This window comes from Periophthalmus magnuspinnatus, chromosome 15 (assembly GCF_009829125.3).
Source record: "Periophthalmus magnuspinnatus isolate fPerMag1 chromosome 15, fPerMag1.2.pri, whole genome shotgun sequence".
NCBI classification, from domain to species: domain Eukaryota; kingdom Metazoa; phylum Chordata; class Actinopteri; order Gobiiformes; family Gobiidae; genus Periophthalmus; species Periophthalmus magnuspinnatus.
The window spans coordinates 19350293-19366238 of NC_047140.1; the positions used below are offsets into that span (position 1 = coordinate 19350293).

Consider the following 15946-nt stretch of genomic DNA (forward strand, 5'->3'; position numbering starts at 1 on the left):
TTTACATGTTTGTTTAATTATTAGTTTACCAATAACAAAAACAGTAAGTGTTATTTGACAATTAACCACAGAAACTAATAGTTCAAGCCCACTGATGATGACACGCAATCGGCAGTGACACTGCAATTACGCTCTTGATTAATTCAGCCACAAGCAGCTGTCAGTTACTGTTACACATTTTAATGGACACACAATTAATCCGTTTTCGTTTTAATTACAAGGGGCCACTATAAAATGATTTGTTAATCAATAGTGACAAGTAAGTGTGAGGGTCAATAAAATGTAGCTGTTTCTATTGGTGGCATTGTCCATATTTACAATTTTTTGAATAAATACATATCATGATATTCAACTTTATGATATTAAAACATTGTGTTCTGGCATAAAATTCACAACTTTAGGTAATTATTATTTTGCTATTAATACTTTTTTTTTTCACGATGAGTGGCCCCAAAGTGGGCATTCCAGCATTTCAGATGTTCTACTGTTCTTTGAAGTTGTGACAGAAAATACAGAAATCAACCCTCAATACATAACATACTGCATAAAGTATTTCTATCTGAATGACCCAGTCTTACCTCAGGCCAATTAGCTCAAGTGACTCCTCCCCTGACAGAGTCCAGACTGATGTCATCAGCTCTTTAAAAGCACCCACCTCCAGCAGGTGTCCAGAAACTGCCTTCACTCCTCTATTCACTTCAGTTTGGTACTCAGACTCTCATCATGAAAAGCACAAACAACCGCGCCGGCAGCCACCTGACCGGACAAGTGGAGTTGGAGAGTGTTGGAAATGGGGCCTGGGTGAACCAGGCGTACATTGGGACCCCTCCGCCGATCCCCCGCGTCATCAGCACCATCTATGACTCCCAGCCCGTGTTCCAGGGTTCTATGGACAGCATCTACAAACCAGGCAGCCCAAGTCCCTTCCCTGAGCCTCCGGACAGCACCGAACCCATGGGGAAGAAACAACGGGGCTGCTGCTCTTTTATCAAAGGTGCAAATATAACTATTTGAGTAATGTCTTCATATCTTACGCACAGATTTAAACTACAAAAAAATGTAACTTATTATGAATGGCATATTTTTCAGGTTTGTGGGGAACCACTCTGACTGAGAACACATCGGGGGACAGAGAGCTGTTTGTCCGCACCACACTGAGAGAGTTAGTGGTCTACCTGGTATTTCTCGTTGATATCTGCCTCTGTAAGTTTATGGTTCTTCTTATGATCTTTTGTTACTTTACAAAAACACAAATATATTTTATTATAAGACAATAGACAGTTTAGAGCATTAGAGAGTTAAATGTAAACACCTTTAAAAAAAAAAGTTGAAAATGTTCGTGACTACAGATTCACTTATATTGAGTAAACAAGTTTTCTTTTACTATTTGAAGATCAAAGTTTTACTGCAAATAAATAAATAGATTAAAAAGTAATTTTAACACTGTTTTAAGTCACAGATATTTTTTAGATTATGTCATATCATGCTCACACTACATCCTGTCTATAAAGTATGTATTTTGGTGGATAAATTATTTATTTCATAACCAATACTAAACTAATCACTGTGGTAACAATTACATTTGACTGAGTCTGTAAGTTATGTTATACAAAAAGAAAATATAGCCAATTGTGCGCTTTCATTTTCATTCAATTTCATTCACTGAACAATTTCAATATTGTGAAGTGTTTTGAAATCGTAATGGGTTTAATTAATGTTTGGATAATGTATATAATTCGTTACATAAATGCAGTGGCTGTGGGTGTTACTGTATAAGCCGGTCAGTTGGACTGTTAGTTTACTATTTAAAGCCTCCTGCTGTTTTATTGCCTGCCACAAACGCCCTGCCCATTTGAGAGCATGGGGCTATTGTCCAGCAAAACATTAGGAGAGAAAGGGATCTGGGCTCTGGTCCTTTGGCTGTTACCGATAAGAGCTTTTGGAGGCATCTATTGTGTCTTTGTCTAACTTGGATTTACATTGTTTGATGAAACCATTTGCGTCAGGCCAGCGTGTTCCCTCTTCAAACAAATTATGGCCTCTATTCTGGGTCTTTTTCAGCAATGGGTGTAAACATGACCAAACAACAAGCCATCAATGAAAGCTTGCGTGTCTACCCGTAGCCTGTCTTATCTTGTCCTGGCGAATGGAATAACAATTATAGAACAAGGCCTGTGCAAAGTCAGATAGAATCAATGCTGCTGTGTAACAATGCACTTGTGTGTTTTTCAGTGACATATGGGATGACCAGTTCCAGTACGTACTATTACACCAAAGCTATGACGGACCTGTTCATCAATGCAGCAGGAGAAAGTGGAGTGAAGTTTCAGTCTATTGGCACCATGGCCGACTTTTGGGATGTAAGTCTAGCAATTAAACCACTCAAATACTATTTCTTATATTTAAAATATAAACATAAACAACTATATTTTGTACTGACACTATAATATACTTACAATATACTCAAGTCTGGCCCTATTCTGTTCTCTTACACTCATACATAGCCGTGCAACAGCCTGATTTCAACATAATCCTAATTTGAATTTCTTACAACAGTATACTCAGGGTCCATTACTTGATGGCCTCTACTGGACCAGGTGGTACAATAATCAGTCTATGGAAACAGGAGACCAGTCCTTCATCTACTATGAGAACATGCTTCTGGGAGTCCCCAGAATGAGACAAATCAAGATGAAGAATAATTCCTGCAAAGTGCACCAGGATTTTCAAGAGGAGATTTCTGGCTGTTTTGACGTCTACAACGAAAAGAAAGAGGAAGACTTGAACTTTGGTCTTATTAATGGCACAGCGTGAGTACACATTTCTTCACACATATTTGTCTTTTACACATCTTGGTGCCAGGTTACTATAGAAAAGCAAGTCACAGCTGAAGCTTTTTAAAAAAGCCAAGGTTTATGTAACCTTGAAGTTACATGCAACTCATCATTTTAGTTTTTCAAAGACTCAAGAATGTGAAGAAGATATGGGCAGGAACCTGTGATCCTGTGAGCCAATTTTTGTGTTTATGTTACAACAAAGCGCATTTTGAAGATTAAAATGTTGTTTAACCCAACAATAAAAAATAGAAAGTTGCTTGTAACTTACTTATCACATTGCCATGTGTCTCTCATTCCGGTAGATGGACTTACCACACGGAGAAAGAGATCAAGGGCTCGTCTCACTGGGGGCTGCTGACCACCTATAGCGGGGCAGGGTACTATCAGGACCTGGGCCGGACCAAGGATGAGAGTCAAGTCATTTTGAAAGAGCTCATATCCAACCTGTGGCTCGACCGGGGAACCAGAGTAGTCTTCATCGACTTCTCAACCTATAATGCAAACATCAACATGTTCTGTGTCATCAGGTACAATATTGGCCCTCAACCAGGTCTAAATCAGGATATAGCTAGGTCTACACTAGGGCTAAACAAGGTTAAGTTAGAATGGTTTTGTTGTACTCATTGTACCCATTGTATCGTTGTACCCTTGCATTGTTTGAATTCAGTCCTATTTGGAATGTAGACAGACATAGACTATTTGGCCTCTACCAAGTCAGTTGTATTTTCCCTTTTAGTTGAAAAGAATACAATAGGCAGCCACCACTGAACTCTTGTGTAGCTCAGGGCTGCAGCGCAGCACACATTCCTTTGCATTGCAGATTCATGAATGATCTTTGACTGTTTCCTAAATGCCTTTTCTCATTTTCTCCCCAATTTTTCCAACTGTACTTAGTATGGCCACATATATTAAACTGACAATGTTAGCCTTATTAACCTTTTAATCTGGTAGGTTGGTAGTTGAATTCCCAGCCACCGGTGGAGCGATTCCTTCCTACCAAATCCGAACCGTCAGACTCATTCGTTACATCACCACCTGGGATTTCTTCATCCTTGGCTGCGAGATGGTCTTTTGTTTGTTTATCCTTTATTACATGGTGGAGGAAATATTGGAGCTGAGGATACATAAATTCTCCTATTTCGGAAGTATCTGGAACATACTGGACATTGTTGTCATACTGGTGAATATGCTAAAAATTTATTGTATTTTACTTGTGATACAAAAGTTAACACCTTTTATTTCACAGCTTGCAGTTGTTGCCATTGTGTTCAACATTTTCCGTACAGTCAAAGTGGACAAACTGCTTGGACATCTTCTTGAAAACCCAGACATCTATGCAGATTTTGAATTTCTAGCTTTCTGGCAAACACAGTACAACAACATGAATGCAGTGAACTTATTCTTTGCATGGATAAAGGTAAAGCAAAGTATATTTTGTCTGTTTAAAAAGTTTATGGATTTTAAAAATACATTGTGTATTGTCTTTACAGATTTTTAAGTACATTAGCTTTAATAAGACAATGACTCAGCTGTCTTCCACATTGGGCCGGTGTGCAAAAGATATTGCTGGATTTGCCATCATGTTCTTTATTGTCTTCTTTGCTTATGCACAACTTGGCTATTTGCTTTTTGGGACAGAAGTGGAGTCTTTCAGCACCTTTGTAAAATGCATGTAAGTGTGATATATAGGGCTCCAGGGAACAAATGTATTTAGACTATTCTAATATTAATGTTACGTCATGTTTACTGTAGTCATTTAACTGGTCTGTTTTGTTTTGTAGTTTTACCCAGTTCAGAATCATCCTTGGAGACTTTGACTATGATGCTATTGACCGAGCAAATAGAGTCCTTGGGCCAATATACTTTGTGACATATGTTTTCTTTGTCTTCTTTGTCCTCCTAGTAAGTCAAACCTCAAAAAACAAAAACAAAAAAAACAATAACTATACTGTGTTTTTGCAAATAGAAACTCCAACTAATTTGCTTTACCCTAGAACATGTTTCTGGCCATCATCAATGACACATATTCAGAAGTGAAGGAGGAGCTGTCGTCCCAAACAGATGAGCTGCAAATCACTGACATCATCAAACAGGTAAGACAGTTGTTTGGTTTAAGTTCAGGGCAGGATTAGGGCAATAATACAACCACACAGTCTAAGTGGTATATATATATAATCACGCAATAAAAATATGTCATTAAGATGCAGAAAAAACAGTGAGACAATTATATATCAATTATAGTATCTATCTGATGTCCCTCATGTGCCATTAAATAATGCAAAACGTCAACACAGAATGAGTCATATCTTATAGTGGCACCAGGTACAACCAGGTTTATGGGAGCACGGAATAAATTAGAGCCCTGGTTTAAAATACCTATTTGACTTACTGATCTTTGAAAATGAGATACCCCGGCTTTATAACCTGACAAACAAAGAGCCTTAATACATTCAAACTAATGTTTCAAAGCTATTATGTATATCTATGAAGACAAATGTTCTATTTCCTTTTGTTATTCAGAGCTATATGAAGACATTTACGAAGCTGAAACTAAAAAAGGAGAAAATATCCGATGTTGAAAAAGCTCTTCGCTCGGGATCCGGAGAAATTGAATTCAAAGACTTCAGAGAGACCCTAAAAGAGTGAGCAAAAATAAATTTAAACAATGTCTGTTTAACATTAAAAATAGTCTTATGAGTAGTTTACTGATTCTTGAAGGATGGGGCACGCTGATCACGAGATTTCGGCAGCCTTTTCACAGTTTGATCGAGATGGAAACCAGATCCTCGATGAAGATGAGCAGGAGAGGATGAAGAAAGAGCTGGAAGAAAAAAGAGTATGTAACAGAAATAGACTTAAGACTGTTTTATTGTTCTTCCACCAATGACAATGATTACATATGTCAATCAGGATGCTCTTTCTGCTGAACTAAACAACCTTGGTACAAAATATGAGAAGGATTTACGTGAGAAGGCTCCAGGGACAACCAACGAGCATAAAAGACTTGGAAGTCAAACATTTATTGAGCGAGAACAATTTCTAAGGTCTCTGTCTACATATTTATTTATAGAAACAATAAGCACTATACAATTAAACCTTCTAAATTGCTACAGCAATACTGTTCTAATTAATAATCTGCACTTTTACTTTACAGATTGTCACGGCATGTTCTCCATCTTGAAAGCTCTGTGTCTAACATCTCCTCCAGACTTGCCTTGATAATGGAAAAAATAGGATTAGAAGACTTACCTGGAAGCAGTAATGTGAATATGGAAATTATACTTATTATAACATGCTTAACACACATCTTCATAAATCTTAATCTTAACACCTTGTTTCCTTTTTCTTACTAGAGCGATGTCTCAGTCCTGGGGACAAGTGACTTGTCTTTGCTTGGGCGACAGTAGCTCAGTTGGTAGAGTGTTTGTCCACTGATCCGAAGGTTGGCGATTCAAATCCCACTCTCGACATAAACATCATTGGTTGAGCGGTCAGATCCACTGATCCATAGGTTGGTGGTTCTAACTCACACAGATGAATGCTGTCGTTGTGTCCTTGGGCAAGACACTTAACCCACCTTGCCCTCAGTGTCTGCGTACACTGGTGTGTGAATGTGTGTGTGAATGGGTGAGTGGTTCCTTATTGTAAAGCGCTTTGAGTGCCTTGAAGGTAGAAAAGCGCTATATAGAAAAATGTGACCATTTGTGGAGGTCTACAATATATCCAGAATTAGATGGCCACATGTGACACCCTTTAAAAAGTCTAAAACTCTGGGAACAGAAAAGTGAACAAGATGCTCATCTGCAATATTATGTTACAAACAAGTGATTAGGTCAATTAAGGTGAAATAATTAATAGCTTCATTATTGTGATTTCAGTGTTTCCCGTTAAGATAGGCCTATTATTTCCCCCAGTCTGAAAATAACCTGGACAAAACTCTGTTGCTGATCAAGGGCTGGTTTAAAATTAAATTAAGGCAATAAGTGAGATTTATACTAATAAGAGCCACAAAATGAGTATAAGGATTGTTTTTTATGATTCTCATCATTCTGAAGCCCATGGACAACTTATGTATTTGTACCACCCAGAGACTGCCACCATGTTGGCAAGAATATCACGGGGAATCACTGATAATAATATTACCCTTTAAAATAAAATAGCATTAACAATTTAGCTAAAGAGCATTGGTATTTCTTATTTTTTTTTTTTTTTTTTTTCAAGTTTTCAATGACTCCTTGGCTAATTTTAGCTTGTTAGCTTAACTGTTACAGTTAACTTGAACATCACCAAACCTTGAATTTACAGAAGAGCATCTGAAGGCAGCATACGGTCTTCAGATGCTCCAGATGTTCTGACCTCTATTCCGTGGCATTCCGTCCTTATCCAAAATGCATTGATTTAAAACTGTATAACAAAAAAAAGTGCTAGAGAAACATTAGTTCATTTTTGGCAACAGCGTACGACCCATGAAAAATCGTTTAAAGGGCGTGGCGGAGTGATCTATGAAGTTGTGAGGTCAAGCACAAGGATTCAGGACTATTTGTTCATAGTGGTTAATTGATCAATGGCTAATTATAAACCAGAAATAGGCCTGCATCTTAGTCAGATTTTTACGAGTTTGTAAATGTACATAATGTAAAAACTACAAGGAAACTTAAAATATGACATCTATATTGTTAGTGTTGTGTATTTGCAATGCAGTGGTGCAATATTATGAATTAAGCAAGTATAAGCTAAGTTAATTGTATTTTTATTTTAACTTAGCGTTGTTTAGATATTAAAATGCCCTTAAAACAGTGTGCAGTGTCTAGCATGAAGTTGGAAAACTGCAAACATAATCAATATGTACTACAGGCCTACTATTTCTGGACAGTGTATTTTTGATGTAATACAAATGGCTATAATTATAGGATGATGCTTTCCAGTCAAAAGTGTTAGTGACAAATAAACCTGTGATTGAACTTGAACCACTTGATCTCTGCTTCATTATTCTTTTTTTAGTTTAAAGTGTCAGTTTTGTAACAGAATAAATCAATTTTGAGCTGGAAAAAATATAAATACCAGTTTTCTAATGAACCTTCACACCTGCGTTTGCCATTGAATATAATATTCTGACCCCAAAAAACCAAGACATTTCTCAATCATCTGTGGAGTTGAATTTTTCTTTATTTGAAGAGATCTGAAGTGGAAAATGCATCCTTTATCAGTGAACACAAGTTTGTTGCTTAACTCATTTGAACTATGGTCTTCAAAGAAAATCTCAAATACATTCAGAAATTCAACAAATATATTACAAGACATGAGTGTGCAGTTCAGAGACACATCCTGCTGCTTTCTGTAAATGGCACAACATAAATGAAACAAGAAAAGGAATTTAGATTTGAATGGGCTCCCAGCAAATGATTCTACAAACAAGTGGATTAAGGCTTATTTATACATTATACTGTTAAATTTTACAATGGATTTATAGGTACAGTATTTACAATGTAATGCAGGATGATTGAAAATCAACAGTCAATATTTACATGGGCGATCAACATATTCTTTGTTACATTAAATGAAGTCAAGCCTTAATGAGGAGAGTGGGGCAGGCAAATGGTACTCAAATCTGTACATAATGGCACATGTGAAAATAAAACTGAAGAGTTCTGTGGGAAGTACTTTTTAAATCTAATATATTTACTGTGCTTAATGTAATGCAATAGCACAAGTGAACTTTTAGTGTATCTTGTTATAAAACAATGAGGTTGGTGGTTCATTCTTTCCTAATGCAAGTAAGAACATTTTTATTATAAACACAAAGTTTGTTCTTCCTCATGGCCTTTGAAACAAGGTGAATTGCTGGACATGTTCAAGTCAAAACAACTCTAAGTCAATGATTTTTCTTAAAAGATGGGCAGGTGTATCAACGTTTACAATGTTGACCCTGTTTTACAGCAGGATTACTCATCTATTCTAAGGGTGTAAACTAAAAAACAATAAAAGTTTGCTAAAACATGCTGTACACCCCAAAACAAAAGTTGTTTTTGTAGTTTTAAATATGTGAGCTGGAAATGTCTGTACAAAATCTATTTTAAAGCCAGTTTTGACAAATACCTTTTTTAACTGGAAATCCACACCTATTGTACCAGGGCCAAAGTGACAAGCCAAAGGAAAATATTTTCTTTACACAATAAATACTACAAAAGTTTAGGGACAAATGTGTTTTGAATACTAGATGAATTTTAATCATTTAAATTTATCAGCACGTTTCATTAGATACCCCGTCTTTTGCTGGTATCTTGAAAATATCGTGACAATATATTTAGTTGCAGGAAAAAAGATGAAGCAACATTTAAAGAAATGCATCATGAAATGTGGCTGGGAATTTGATGTCAAAACAATAACGTGAATTTGATCCACTAATTACGTGCACATACACTGGCTTTGTCAGTAGGGCCCTGCTCAACAGTTGCTTTAATGTTGTTAAAACCTTTATGCTAACAGCTCACTGCGTCTGATATCCAGCCATGCCATAGTTTCCCATGTTGGACATTACCGGACTGGATGTGGGCGCCGGTTGGGCAGGTTGGGATCCAAAACTCCCCATCCAGGATGACTGTGACTGGCTGTAAAAACAGAACCATACATTAAAAGACGGGGTATTACACTTCTGTGGAGTATTAATTGTTAACATATAACATATTTAAATCGCCATGTTACTCTTCATTTTGAAAATGCTATAACTGGGGTAAACAAATTATTAACATGTTCACATTACAATCCCGCTAATGAACCTACAACAAATTAGGGGTGTGCAAGAATATCGTAATATCGGTATACTGGATAGTTTCATTTGATGATACAGTAGCAATATCTGTATCGATATATCGCTAAGAGTATTTTTTGTATACGTTACCAAATTATTGTGACAGAGCTACAATTTTGTTGCTTGTTTATGGGGAAGAAACTCGTTTATGCAATACATTTGACATTCACTGTTTTGAGGATTGAAATAGGTGTATTTATATTGACAACTTCTTAATGATACCCAGCTCAACTGCATGTTGCATCATGTTTGTGAAGTTGTAGTGTATTGTAGGTAGAATCGTACAACACTTAGAAAGGAGTGTTTGATTAGGGTGCAGGAGAGATTGCAAAATTACTCAAACATGCATGGATAAACCTTTTCATGCATGTTTTTGATGAAGGAACAATGTTGTAACATGGTAAAAAGCGCCAGTCAATTTGGAATAACAGTCCTCTTTAAAACAGTTCGATATATCATTTATGTCCCTAAAAAGATTTGACCAAACATACTCGACTCCATAACCCTGCTGGCTCCATGTCTGGTTGTACACGTTGTATGAAGGCCATCCATTGGACATGTACTGGCCGTACTGCTGCTGCTGAGCCCCTCCATAGACTTGGTTCCACTGACCCCACTGACTGTAGTCAACCTAAATGGACAACAGGGAAGTATACAGATATTAGATTGGCTGATTTAGTCCACAAAAATGCTGTGTAGTTTCACACATTTTTACCTGCTGTGTAGACTTGGCCATATCTGGAGTTTCCTTACCCCAGTAGCACTTAACAACATGGCCCTCTATGACTGTCCCGTTAACAGAGACAATGGCATGAGCTGCACTGTCATGAGAGGAAAACCTGGAGAAAATAAAATCAAGTAATTTCGGGATTGTAATTGGGTAACCCTTGTAAGTGATGAGCTCAGTAGGATGTGGTGGTGTTGTTGTGACACCTACAGGCCAATGCAGAAATTACATTACCTGACAAAAGAGTATCCTTTATCTGGAAAGACTCTGATTTCCATAATCTGCCCAAAAACTGAGAAGGTCTGTCGCATTAAATGATCTAAAAACACACAGGACAAATATAGCTCTTCAGTTACTGAAGCTAAATCTGTAAATCTATCTGTATCATTCAAGTTGAGTTCTCACCGGTCAGTCCAGACTGGATCCCTCCACAGTAAACAGTGCAGTTCTGAGGACTGGACTGGTTCACCACATCCTCAAAGCGAAGCTGCTTTGAGCTACCTACAATATAAATTGCATTTTGGAGGAATTAAAAATAAAAAATGGACAGATAATAAAAAAGTAAAAACACAAACATGTTTCTGTAAAGTCAGTCGTACTTACTTTCTTGGACACTTTTTGGAGCTGGTGGTTTCCGAGTTGCCCAGTTTGTCCTAATTGGACGTCCTCCAAGCCACTGACCGCCCATGTGTTGGATAGCGTTTTCAGCGTCCTGAAAGAAAAAAAATGACAAAACTCTAGTTATTATTTTGAATGTAATAAAACTGTATGTTTAGGATAAATCTAAATGATTTATAGATGAATTATATATTAAGTCTATAAGACTAGAGCTAATGGGTAAATAATAGGAAAAATTTACATTTACTAACTACTTCTGAGCATTATTGAAAATGTTTGAATGTATGAGAATAAACAGAAAATAAATTAACCTTCAGCTTTTGTTCTTGCACCGGAGTCTTACCAGTTTGTTGTAGAAGGATACAAATCCATACCCCTTTGATTTGCCTGTGGTCATGTCCTTTACAACACGAGCATCCCTGAAGTAAGACAAAAAACAAAACTTCAGAACAATTTTCACTTTGTAATTTTCAAACCAAAAGGAACCACGCAAAACACAGAGTCCACTACACTGTCTTATGAGGGTAAGAATTAGCTACTTGACCCTGGACTGAGCACTGACTCCATTAAAGTCAAAGAAACACAATACAAATACATGCAATCTATGCTTACGTTTTATATTATATTCTCACCACTAGAGCACCACTTTTATTTTTCAAATGTCTATAGTATAGTCCACAAGGGAACATGTAAATTACATGCACGTTAAAGTGGTGCTCAGTCTACACATACTAACATATAGAAGATATGAAAAGATAAAGGAATTAAAAAGGCATACATGGCCTGTTAATAGATTTCTTTTTTTTCCTGGTCAATGCTCTACCACCAAAATGGAGTATGGGCTTTGAGGAGCTGCAAATTTTGAGAAATTGACATTTTTTAGAACTTTTGGAATTTTTGCTACACAACTACATAAATAAAAAAATAACAACTTAAAACATTGACTTTATAAATATATTTTTCGTATTTGTTCATCTCAACTTAAACTATAATACTGCTTATCATATTGCATTACAACTATAAGAACAAATGGAAAATGGAATGAATAGAGAAAAAAACTACATCTGAGTCTCCAGAGTGCACAGTTCTCGCTGTTAGCCTTCAAGCTCCTGTCCAATCCTATGAGCATTTCTGTAAAATAACCAAAGGGCTATTACTGTACGGACACCCACAACTACAGGAACGTCGACAGCTGTAGGAACACAAAGCTTTTCGCTGACATTCAGGTGAATACTTACCAGTGTAAGAAAAAGACAAGACAAACTGCGACAAGCCATGATCATATTTTAACCCATAAAACGTGAATACATAAAACATATTTTTTGTAATCAAAAGTTAAGAGTTCTGATTTGCTTTGATTTTCTGCAATACAAAACTGACTAGCTGTTCAAATGTCTACCCAATATAAAAGTGAGACAAGGGACCATGATTACACTCAAATACAAGCAAAAAATAGGAAAAAGAAAAACAAAACATAAAACCTCTTGGCATACTTACGAGATACTGCCAAATGGAGCAAAAGCAGCCTTGATATCTTCTGTGGTGATCTCAGGACTCAAATCACCCACAAACACATGATAGTGATCTTAAAATGTGACAAAAATAAAAAAATTAGGTTAAATTAGGAAACAGGTCTTAAAATCTCTTACAATAACTTACTTGATGTATCTTTCTTCTGAGTACTTGGAGTGGTAGCCCAGTTTACTTTGACCTCCTAAAAGAAAAGGATAAAAAAAAGGTTTCTACAAATTGCATTTATGTGACATCAAACATTCTAGTATGCCTATCAATTGTTTAAGACAGGGAGACAGGTCAGAATTCTATGGAAGAATTTGCTGTTTAACTGTCATTGCAGATTTGTTGACCTGGTTTAAACTTAATTATATCTCAGTTTCTGGGCAGTGAAATAAAAAAAAAAGTTTGACATCTTCTCTTTCATTTAAAAAGATATTACGATATAAAATTAAAATAGCATGTTTGTGGAGTCAATCACTAACAAATAATGAATGATAAAGGTTCAACATTTACAATGTTGCCCTAAGATCTTTCTAACTTGTGTTTTGACGTGCACAGATGACCAAGCCAGGTCACTCTCACAAAAGAGATCTAGATCTCAATGTGTCTAACCTGGTTGAATAAAAAGGTAAAAAAAACAATACACAATGAATAATTTGTGGATCATAACTTTTGGATATCTCTTCCAAAAACAGTAAATCCTCCATAGAGCTACATATGTCCCAGCCCTCCGTCAGAATTATTACATCATTAAATCCTAGATGAAGCAAAAGTGAGACAAGTAAAATGTCGAACCTTTCCCAGTATCTTTCTGCCATTCATGGCCGCAAGAGTTGCAGCAGCATCTCTGTGCTCAAAGAACTCCACAAAGCAATAGGGGTCTGTTGTTGTGTGCTGAAAAAGATCATAAAACAGTAACATCTTAGCTTAAAATAATTTGAGTTGTACGATGCACAAATAATACATTAAATATGATATAAATATAGAAAATGTATCTTCCCAGTTCCCAATATTTAAATAGTTAACGTTGATACGCACTTCTGTAATCATTTTACAACTTTTGCAGGGCCCAATCTGAGTGAAGAGTTGGAGAATCAAAATTTCCGTGACATCCCTGGAGAGGTTTCCCACATAGCTGTGAACGAGAGAAAGATTATTTGATTGAAAAACAAACATATCAAAAGCAACAGCAAATTGTAACATAGCAAAATCAAACATTGTGCAAATCCTTTCCTATACTTCTTTCGTTTCTTTACCATGATAAGAGCTACCCTGCTTCCACAGTAGTTGTGAGAAGCGGCAGCGTTAAGTAACATCAATGCCGTAATAGCTTATCATAGTCAAAACAAATTAGTAAATACTGCGAAAATACAGAATCCTAACTGTGTTAAGTATTATTTTCACTGTACAGTTTACACTTGTCTGCACAGAGACGATTAAATAAAGAGAAGACACCAAATTACTGAAGCGTCAGGTATGAATGTACATTTTGCTAAAGCTAGTTAGCATAGTAGCGTTTCAGTAAAAGACGCTATGTGTGATTTTATCTACTTACAGGGTTTTGGGTAAGTCGTCGTCCATGTTTGAAACTCTCTAAACAAAAAAACAAAAAATAGAATATTGAATTAGGATATCTAGCGCTAATAAAGTTTATTAAGCGCTGACACCGTGGCTAAATAAAGCTAACGTTAACTGTTTCCGAGGCTAACGCACCGGGAGCAGGGCTACGTCACGGCGGAAGTTCAGGAAATGTCCGTGGCTGCGTAACAACGTAATGATAAACTTTGTAATTTCTATATTTTTAAAAACTCTTACAACTGTTATTTCTTTATATAATAATTTGTTTTCATATAATAAATCAATATTATCCTGATGAACTGCAGAACAAAGATGTAAAATTATGTTTATTTGTTTTTGGTAGGAGAAAATGCTTTTATTTTGAAGCGTTGTTTAGGGTATGTTTGTTTTGAACACCTGTCTGGAGTAGCTACTCATCCAACCTCAAAGGACCTTTCTGGAGACACAGCTCAAATGACAACTTTGAACTATAACCTAATCTGTAATGCGTGTAAATGCCTAATGTTTATAGACAATGTACTTACATTTTATCATACAGAAATTATATTCTCAGTATAATAAATATAGACAGTTTGCACAATGCCTTGAACTACTGGGGATAGGAGGCTAATTTTATATCTAGGCATTGTTAAAGCGATGGAGTCATGCCACTTGTGCATAAGACTTGCTACTACTTGGTTATTGCAGTCCAATCTTTAGTCTGTAGTCCTCTCATAACCAATGTATTGCCAATGATGCTGTCCTTTCCGTTTTAGTTCACTACTACTACATATTATGCAGGTGTCAGGCTCATGTAAATGTCTCTCAGGGAGCTCTTTTGAATGATAAAGACATCAGAGGTGCCACTGTGCCCAAACTGCATCACACCACGTCTTACATAAGCGCTCAACACATCATATCAGCCTGTAGAGAGAAAGGACTCCTGGGGCAACAATTTATGAAGTGGGTGTGGAGGCATGTTTGGGGATTCTTTCTGAAATGATGGGAATCCCTTGTAAAAATTCACACATAGGTGAGAAAATAAACAATAAAGTTTGGTAGCCTATAAAACTCAATAAACCTTACACTTAAGTTCAGCAGCCTTCTATACACAGTCTGGGCAGGGTATATTTTGATAGATTTGTCATAATATTGTTATTACTTGTGACAATTTAGATGAATCATAGTGTGAAATAATTTTAGTAATTGTTTTAGCATATTCAACACACTAGAAGTATGTAGATGTCAATAGAAAATGCTAGGATGAACAGTAAGCCCACAGGTGACAGGTCTTGAGTCACTGTAAAATGATAGGCATCATTACGGGGCATTCCGGGACAAGTTCTGTTTCTGTAATTCTGATATTTCGATTATATGCATGTTAAACCTCTAAAATAAATAAATAAATAAATAAATATAATAAATAAATAAATAAATGAATAAATACACATAATAAAATAAATCATGCAGTGTGTTGATTTTTATATTTACAGGAAAATGTTTTGTTATGGGCTATCCCTGTTTTGACCTTGTGCCACGCTGACACATAGTGAAAACATTGTGTATCAAAACAGCGCTACATTTCACACATCTTTCGAGAGAAACAGCAGTCAGCAGCATTGTTGTTACAGGCTAAAGGTTAGGAGTAGGTCTGCACTAAATCAAAATCAAAATAATAATGTAAAAACATAAATTAAAAATAAATTAATTAAATTCTTAGCAAATTAAATATAGATTGCTATGATGAGGTTTTAATTCAAGTAAATCACTGATCAACTTATAAGAAGTAGTTTAATTCTATGCTTGGGGTCTTTAGCGACGTAACAAGTGGTCTGCAAGTCCGTATCCAGCGCACTGTCCGCCCCCGACATTAACCCGGCTATT

The 15946-nt window shown here is 36.3% G+C and overlaps 2 protein-coding genes across 4 annotated transcripts; one reads left to right on the forward strand and one right to left on the reverse strand.

Annotated features, from left to right (window-relative positions):
* Positions 1 to 723: 723 nt before the first annotated feature.
* On the forward strand, positions 724 to 6244 carry pkd2l1 (polycystic kidney disease 2-like 1). The gene is made up of 15 exons (XM_055227489.1): positions 724 to 994; positions 1090 to 1203; positions 2233 to 2360; positions 2557 to 2810; positions 3140 to 3364; positions 3789 to 4017; positions 4084 to 4254; positions 4328 to 4509; positions 4619 to 4739; positions 4832 to 4930; positions 5358 to 5479; positions 5556 to 5673; positions 5748 to 5881; positions 5992 to 6100; positions 6191 to 6244. Exons 1-15 carry the CDS (start codon positions 724 to 726, stop codon positions 6242 to 6244), a joined length of 2331 nt encoding a protein of 776 aa, XP_055083464.1.
* Positions 6245 to 7985: 1741 nt separating this feature from the next.
* On the reverse strand, positions 7986 to 14244 carry tial1 (TIA1 cytotoxic granule-associated RNA binding protein-like 1). Of its 3 annotated transcripts, XM_033979524.2 has the most exons (12): positions 14061 to 14244; positions 13544 to 13640; positions 13301 to 13399; positions 12650 to 12704; positions 12488 to 12575; positions 11334 to 11409; positions 10976 to 11084; positions 10778 to 10873; positions 10607 to 10691; positions 10361 to 10484; positions 10137 to 10276; positions 7986 to 9445 (listed from the first exon to the last, which is right to left on the reverse strand). In XM_033979524.2, exons 1-12 carry the CDS (start codon positions 14084 to 14086, stop codon positions 9325 to 9327), a joined length of 1116 nt encoding a protein of 371 aa, XP_033835415.1. In that variant the 5' UTR covers positions 14087 to 14244; the 3' UTR covers positions 7986 to 9324. The 3 variants fall into 3 exon arrangements, with proteins under 3 accessions (XP_033835415.1, XP_055083038.1, XP_055083037.1); XM_055227063.1 differs by lacking the exons at positions 12650 to 12704; positions 13301 to 13399; positions 13544 to 13640; positions 14061 to 14244 and adding an exon at positions 12053 to 12121 and having other exon boundaries at positions 12488 to 12537; XM_055227062.1 differs by lacking the exons at positions 12488 to 12575; positions 12650 to 12704; positions 13301 to 13399; positions 13544 to 13640; positions 14061 to 14244 and adding exons at positions 11769 to 11842; positions 12053 to 12104.
* Between the last annotated feature and the right edge of the window lie 1702 nt (positions 14245 to 15946).

Excerpts from the sequence above, each read along its gene's own strand:
- pkd2l1 (XM_055227489.1), top strand. The coding sequence starts at position 724 with ATGAAAAGCACAAACAACCGCGCCGGCAGCCACCTGACCGGACAAGTG. Across the intron at positions 2,361-2,556 it reads CCATGGCCGACTTTTGGGAT|TATACTCAGGGTCCATTACT; the intron begins GTAAGTCTAGCA and ends TTCTTACAACAG. Across the intron at positions 5,674-5,747 it reads AAGAGCTGGAAGAAAAAAGA|GATGCTCTTTCTGCTGAACT; the intron begins GTATGTAACAGA and ends TATGTCAATCAG.
- tial1 (XM_033979524.2), bottom strand. The coding sequence starts at position 14,086 with ATGGACGACGACTTACCCAAAACCCT. Across the intron at positions 11,085-11,333 it reads TATCCTTCTACAACAAACTG|GACGCTGAAAACGCTATCCA; the intron begins GTAAGACTCCGG and ends TTTTTCTTTCAG. Across the intron at positions 10,874-10,975 it reads TCCAAAAAGTGTCCAAGAAA|GTAGCTCAAAGCAGCTTCGC; the intron begins GTAAGTACGACT and ends TTTATATTGTAG.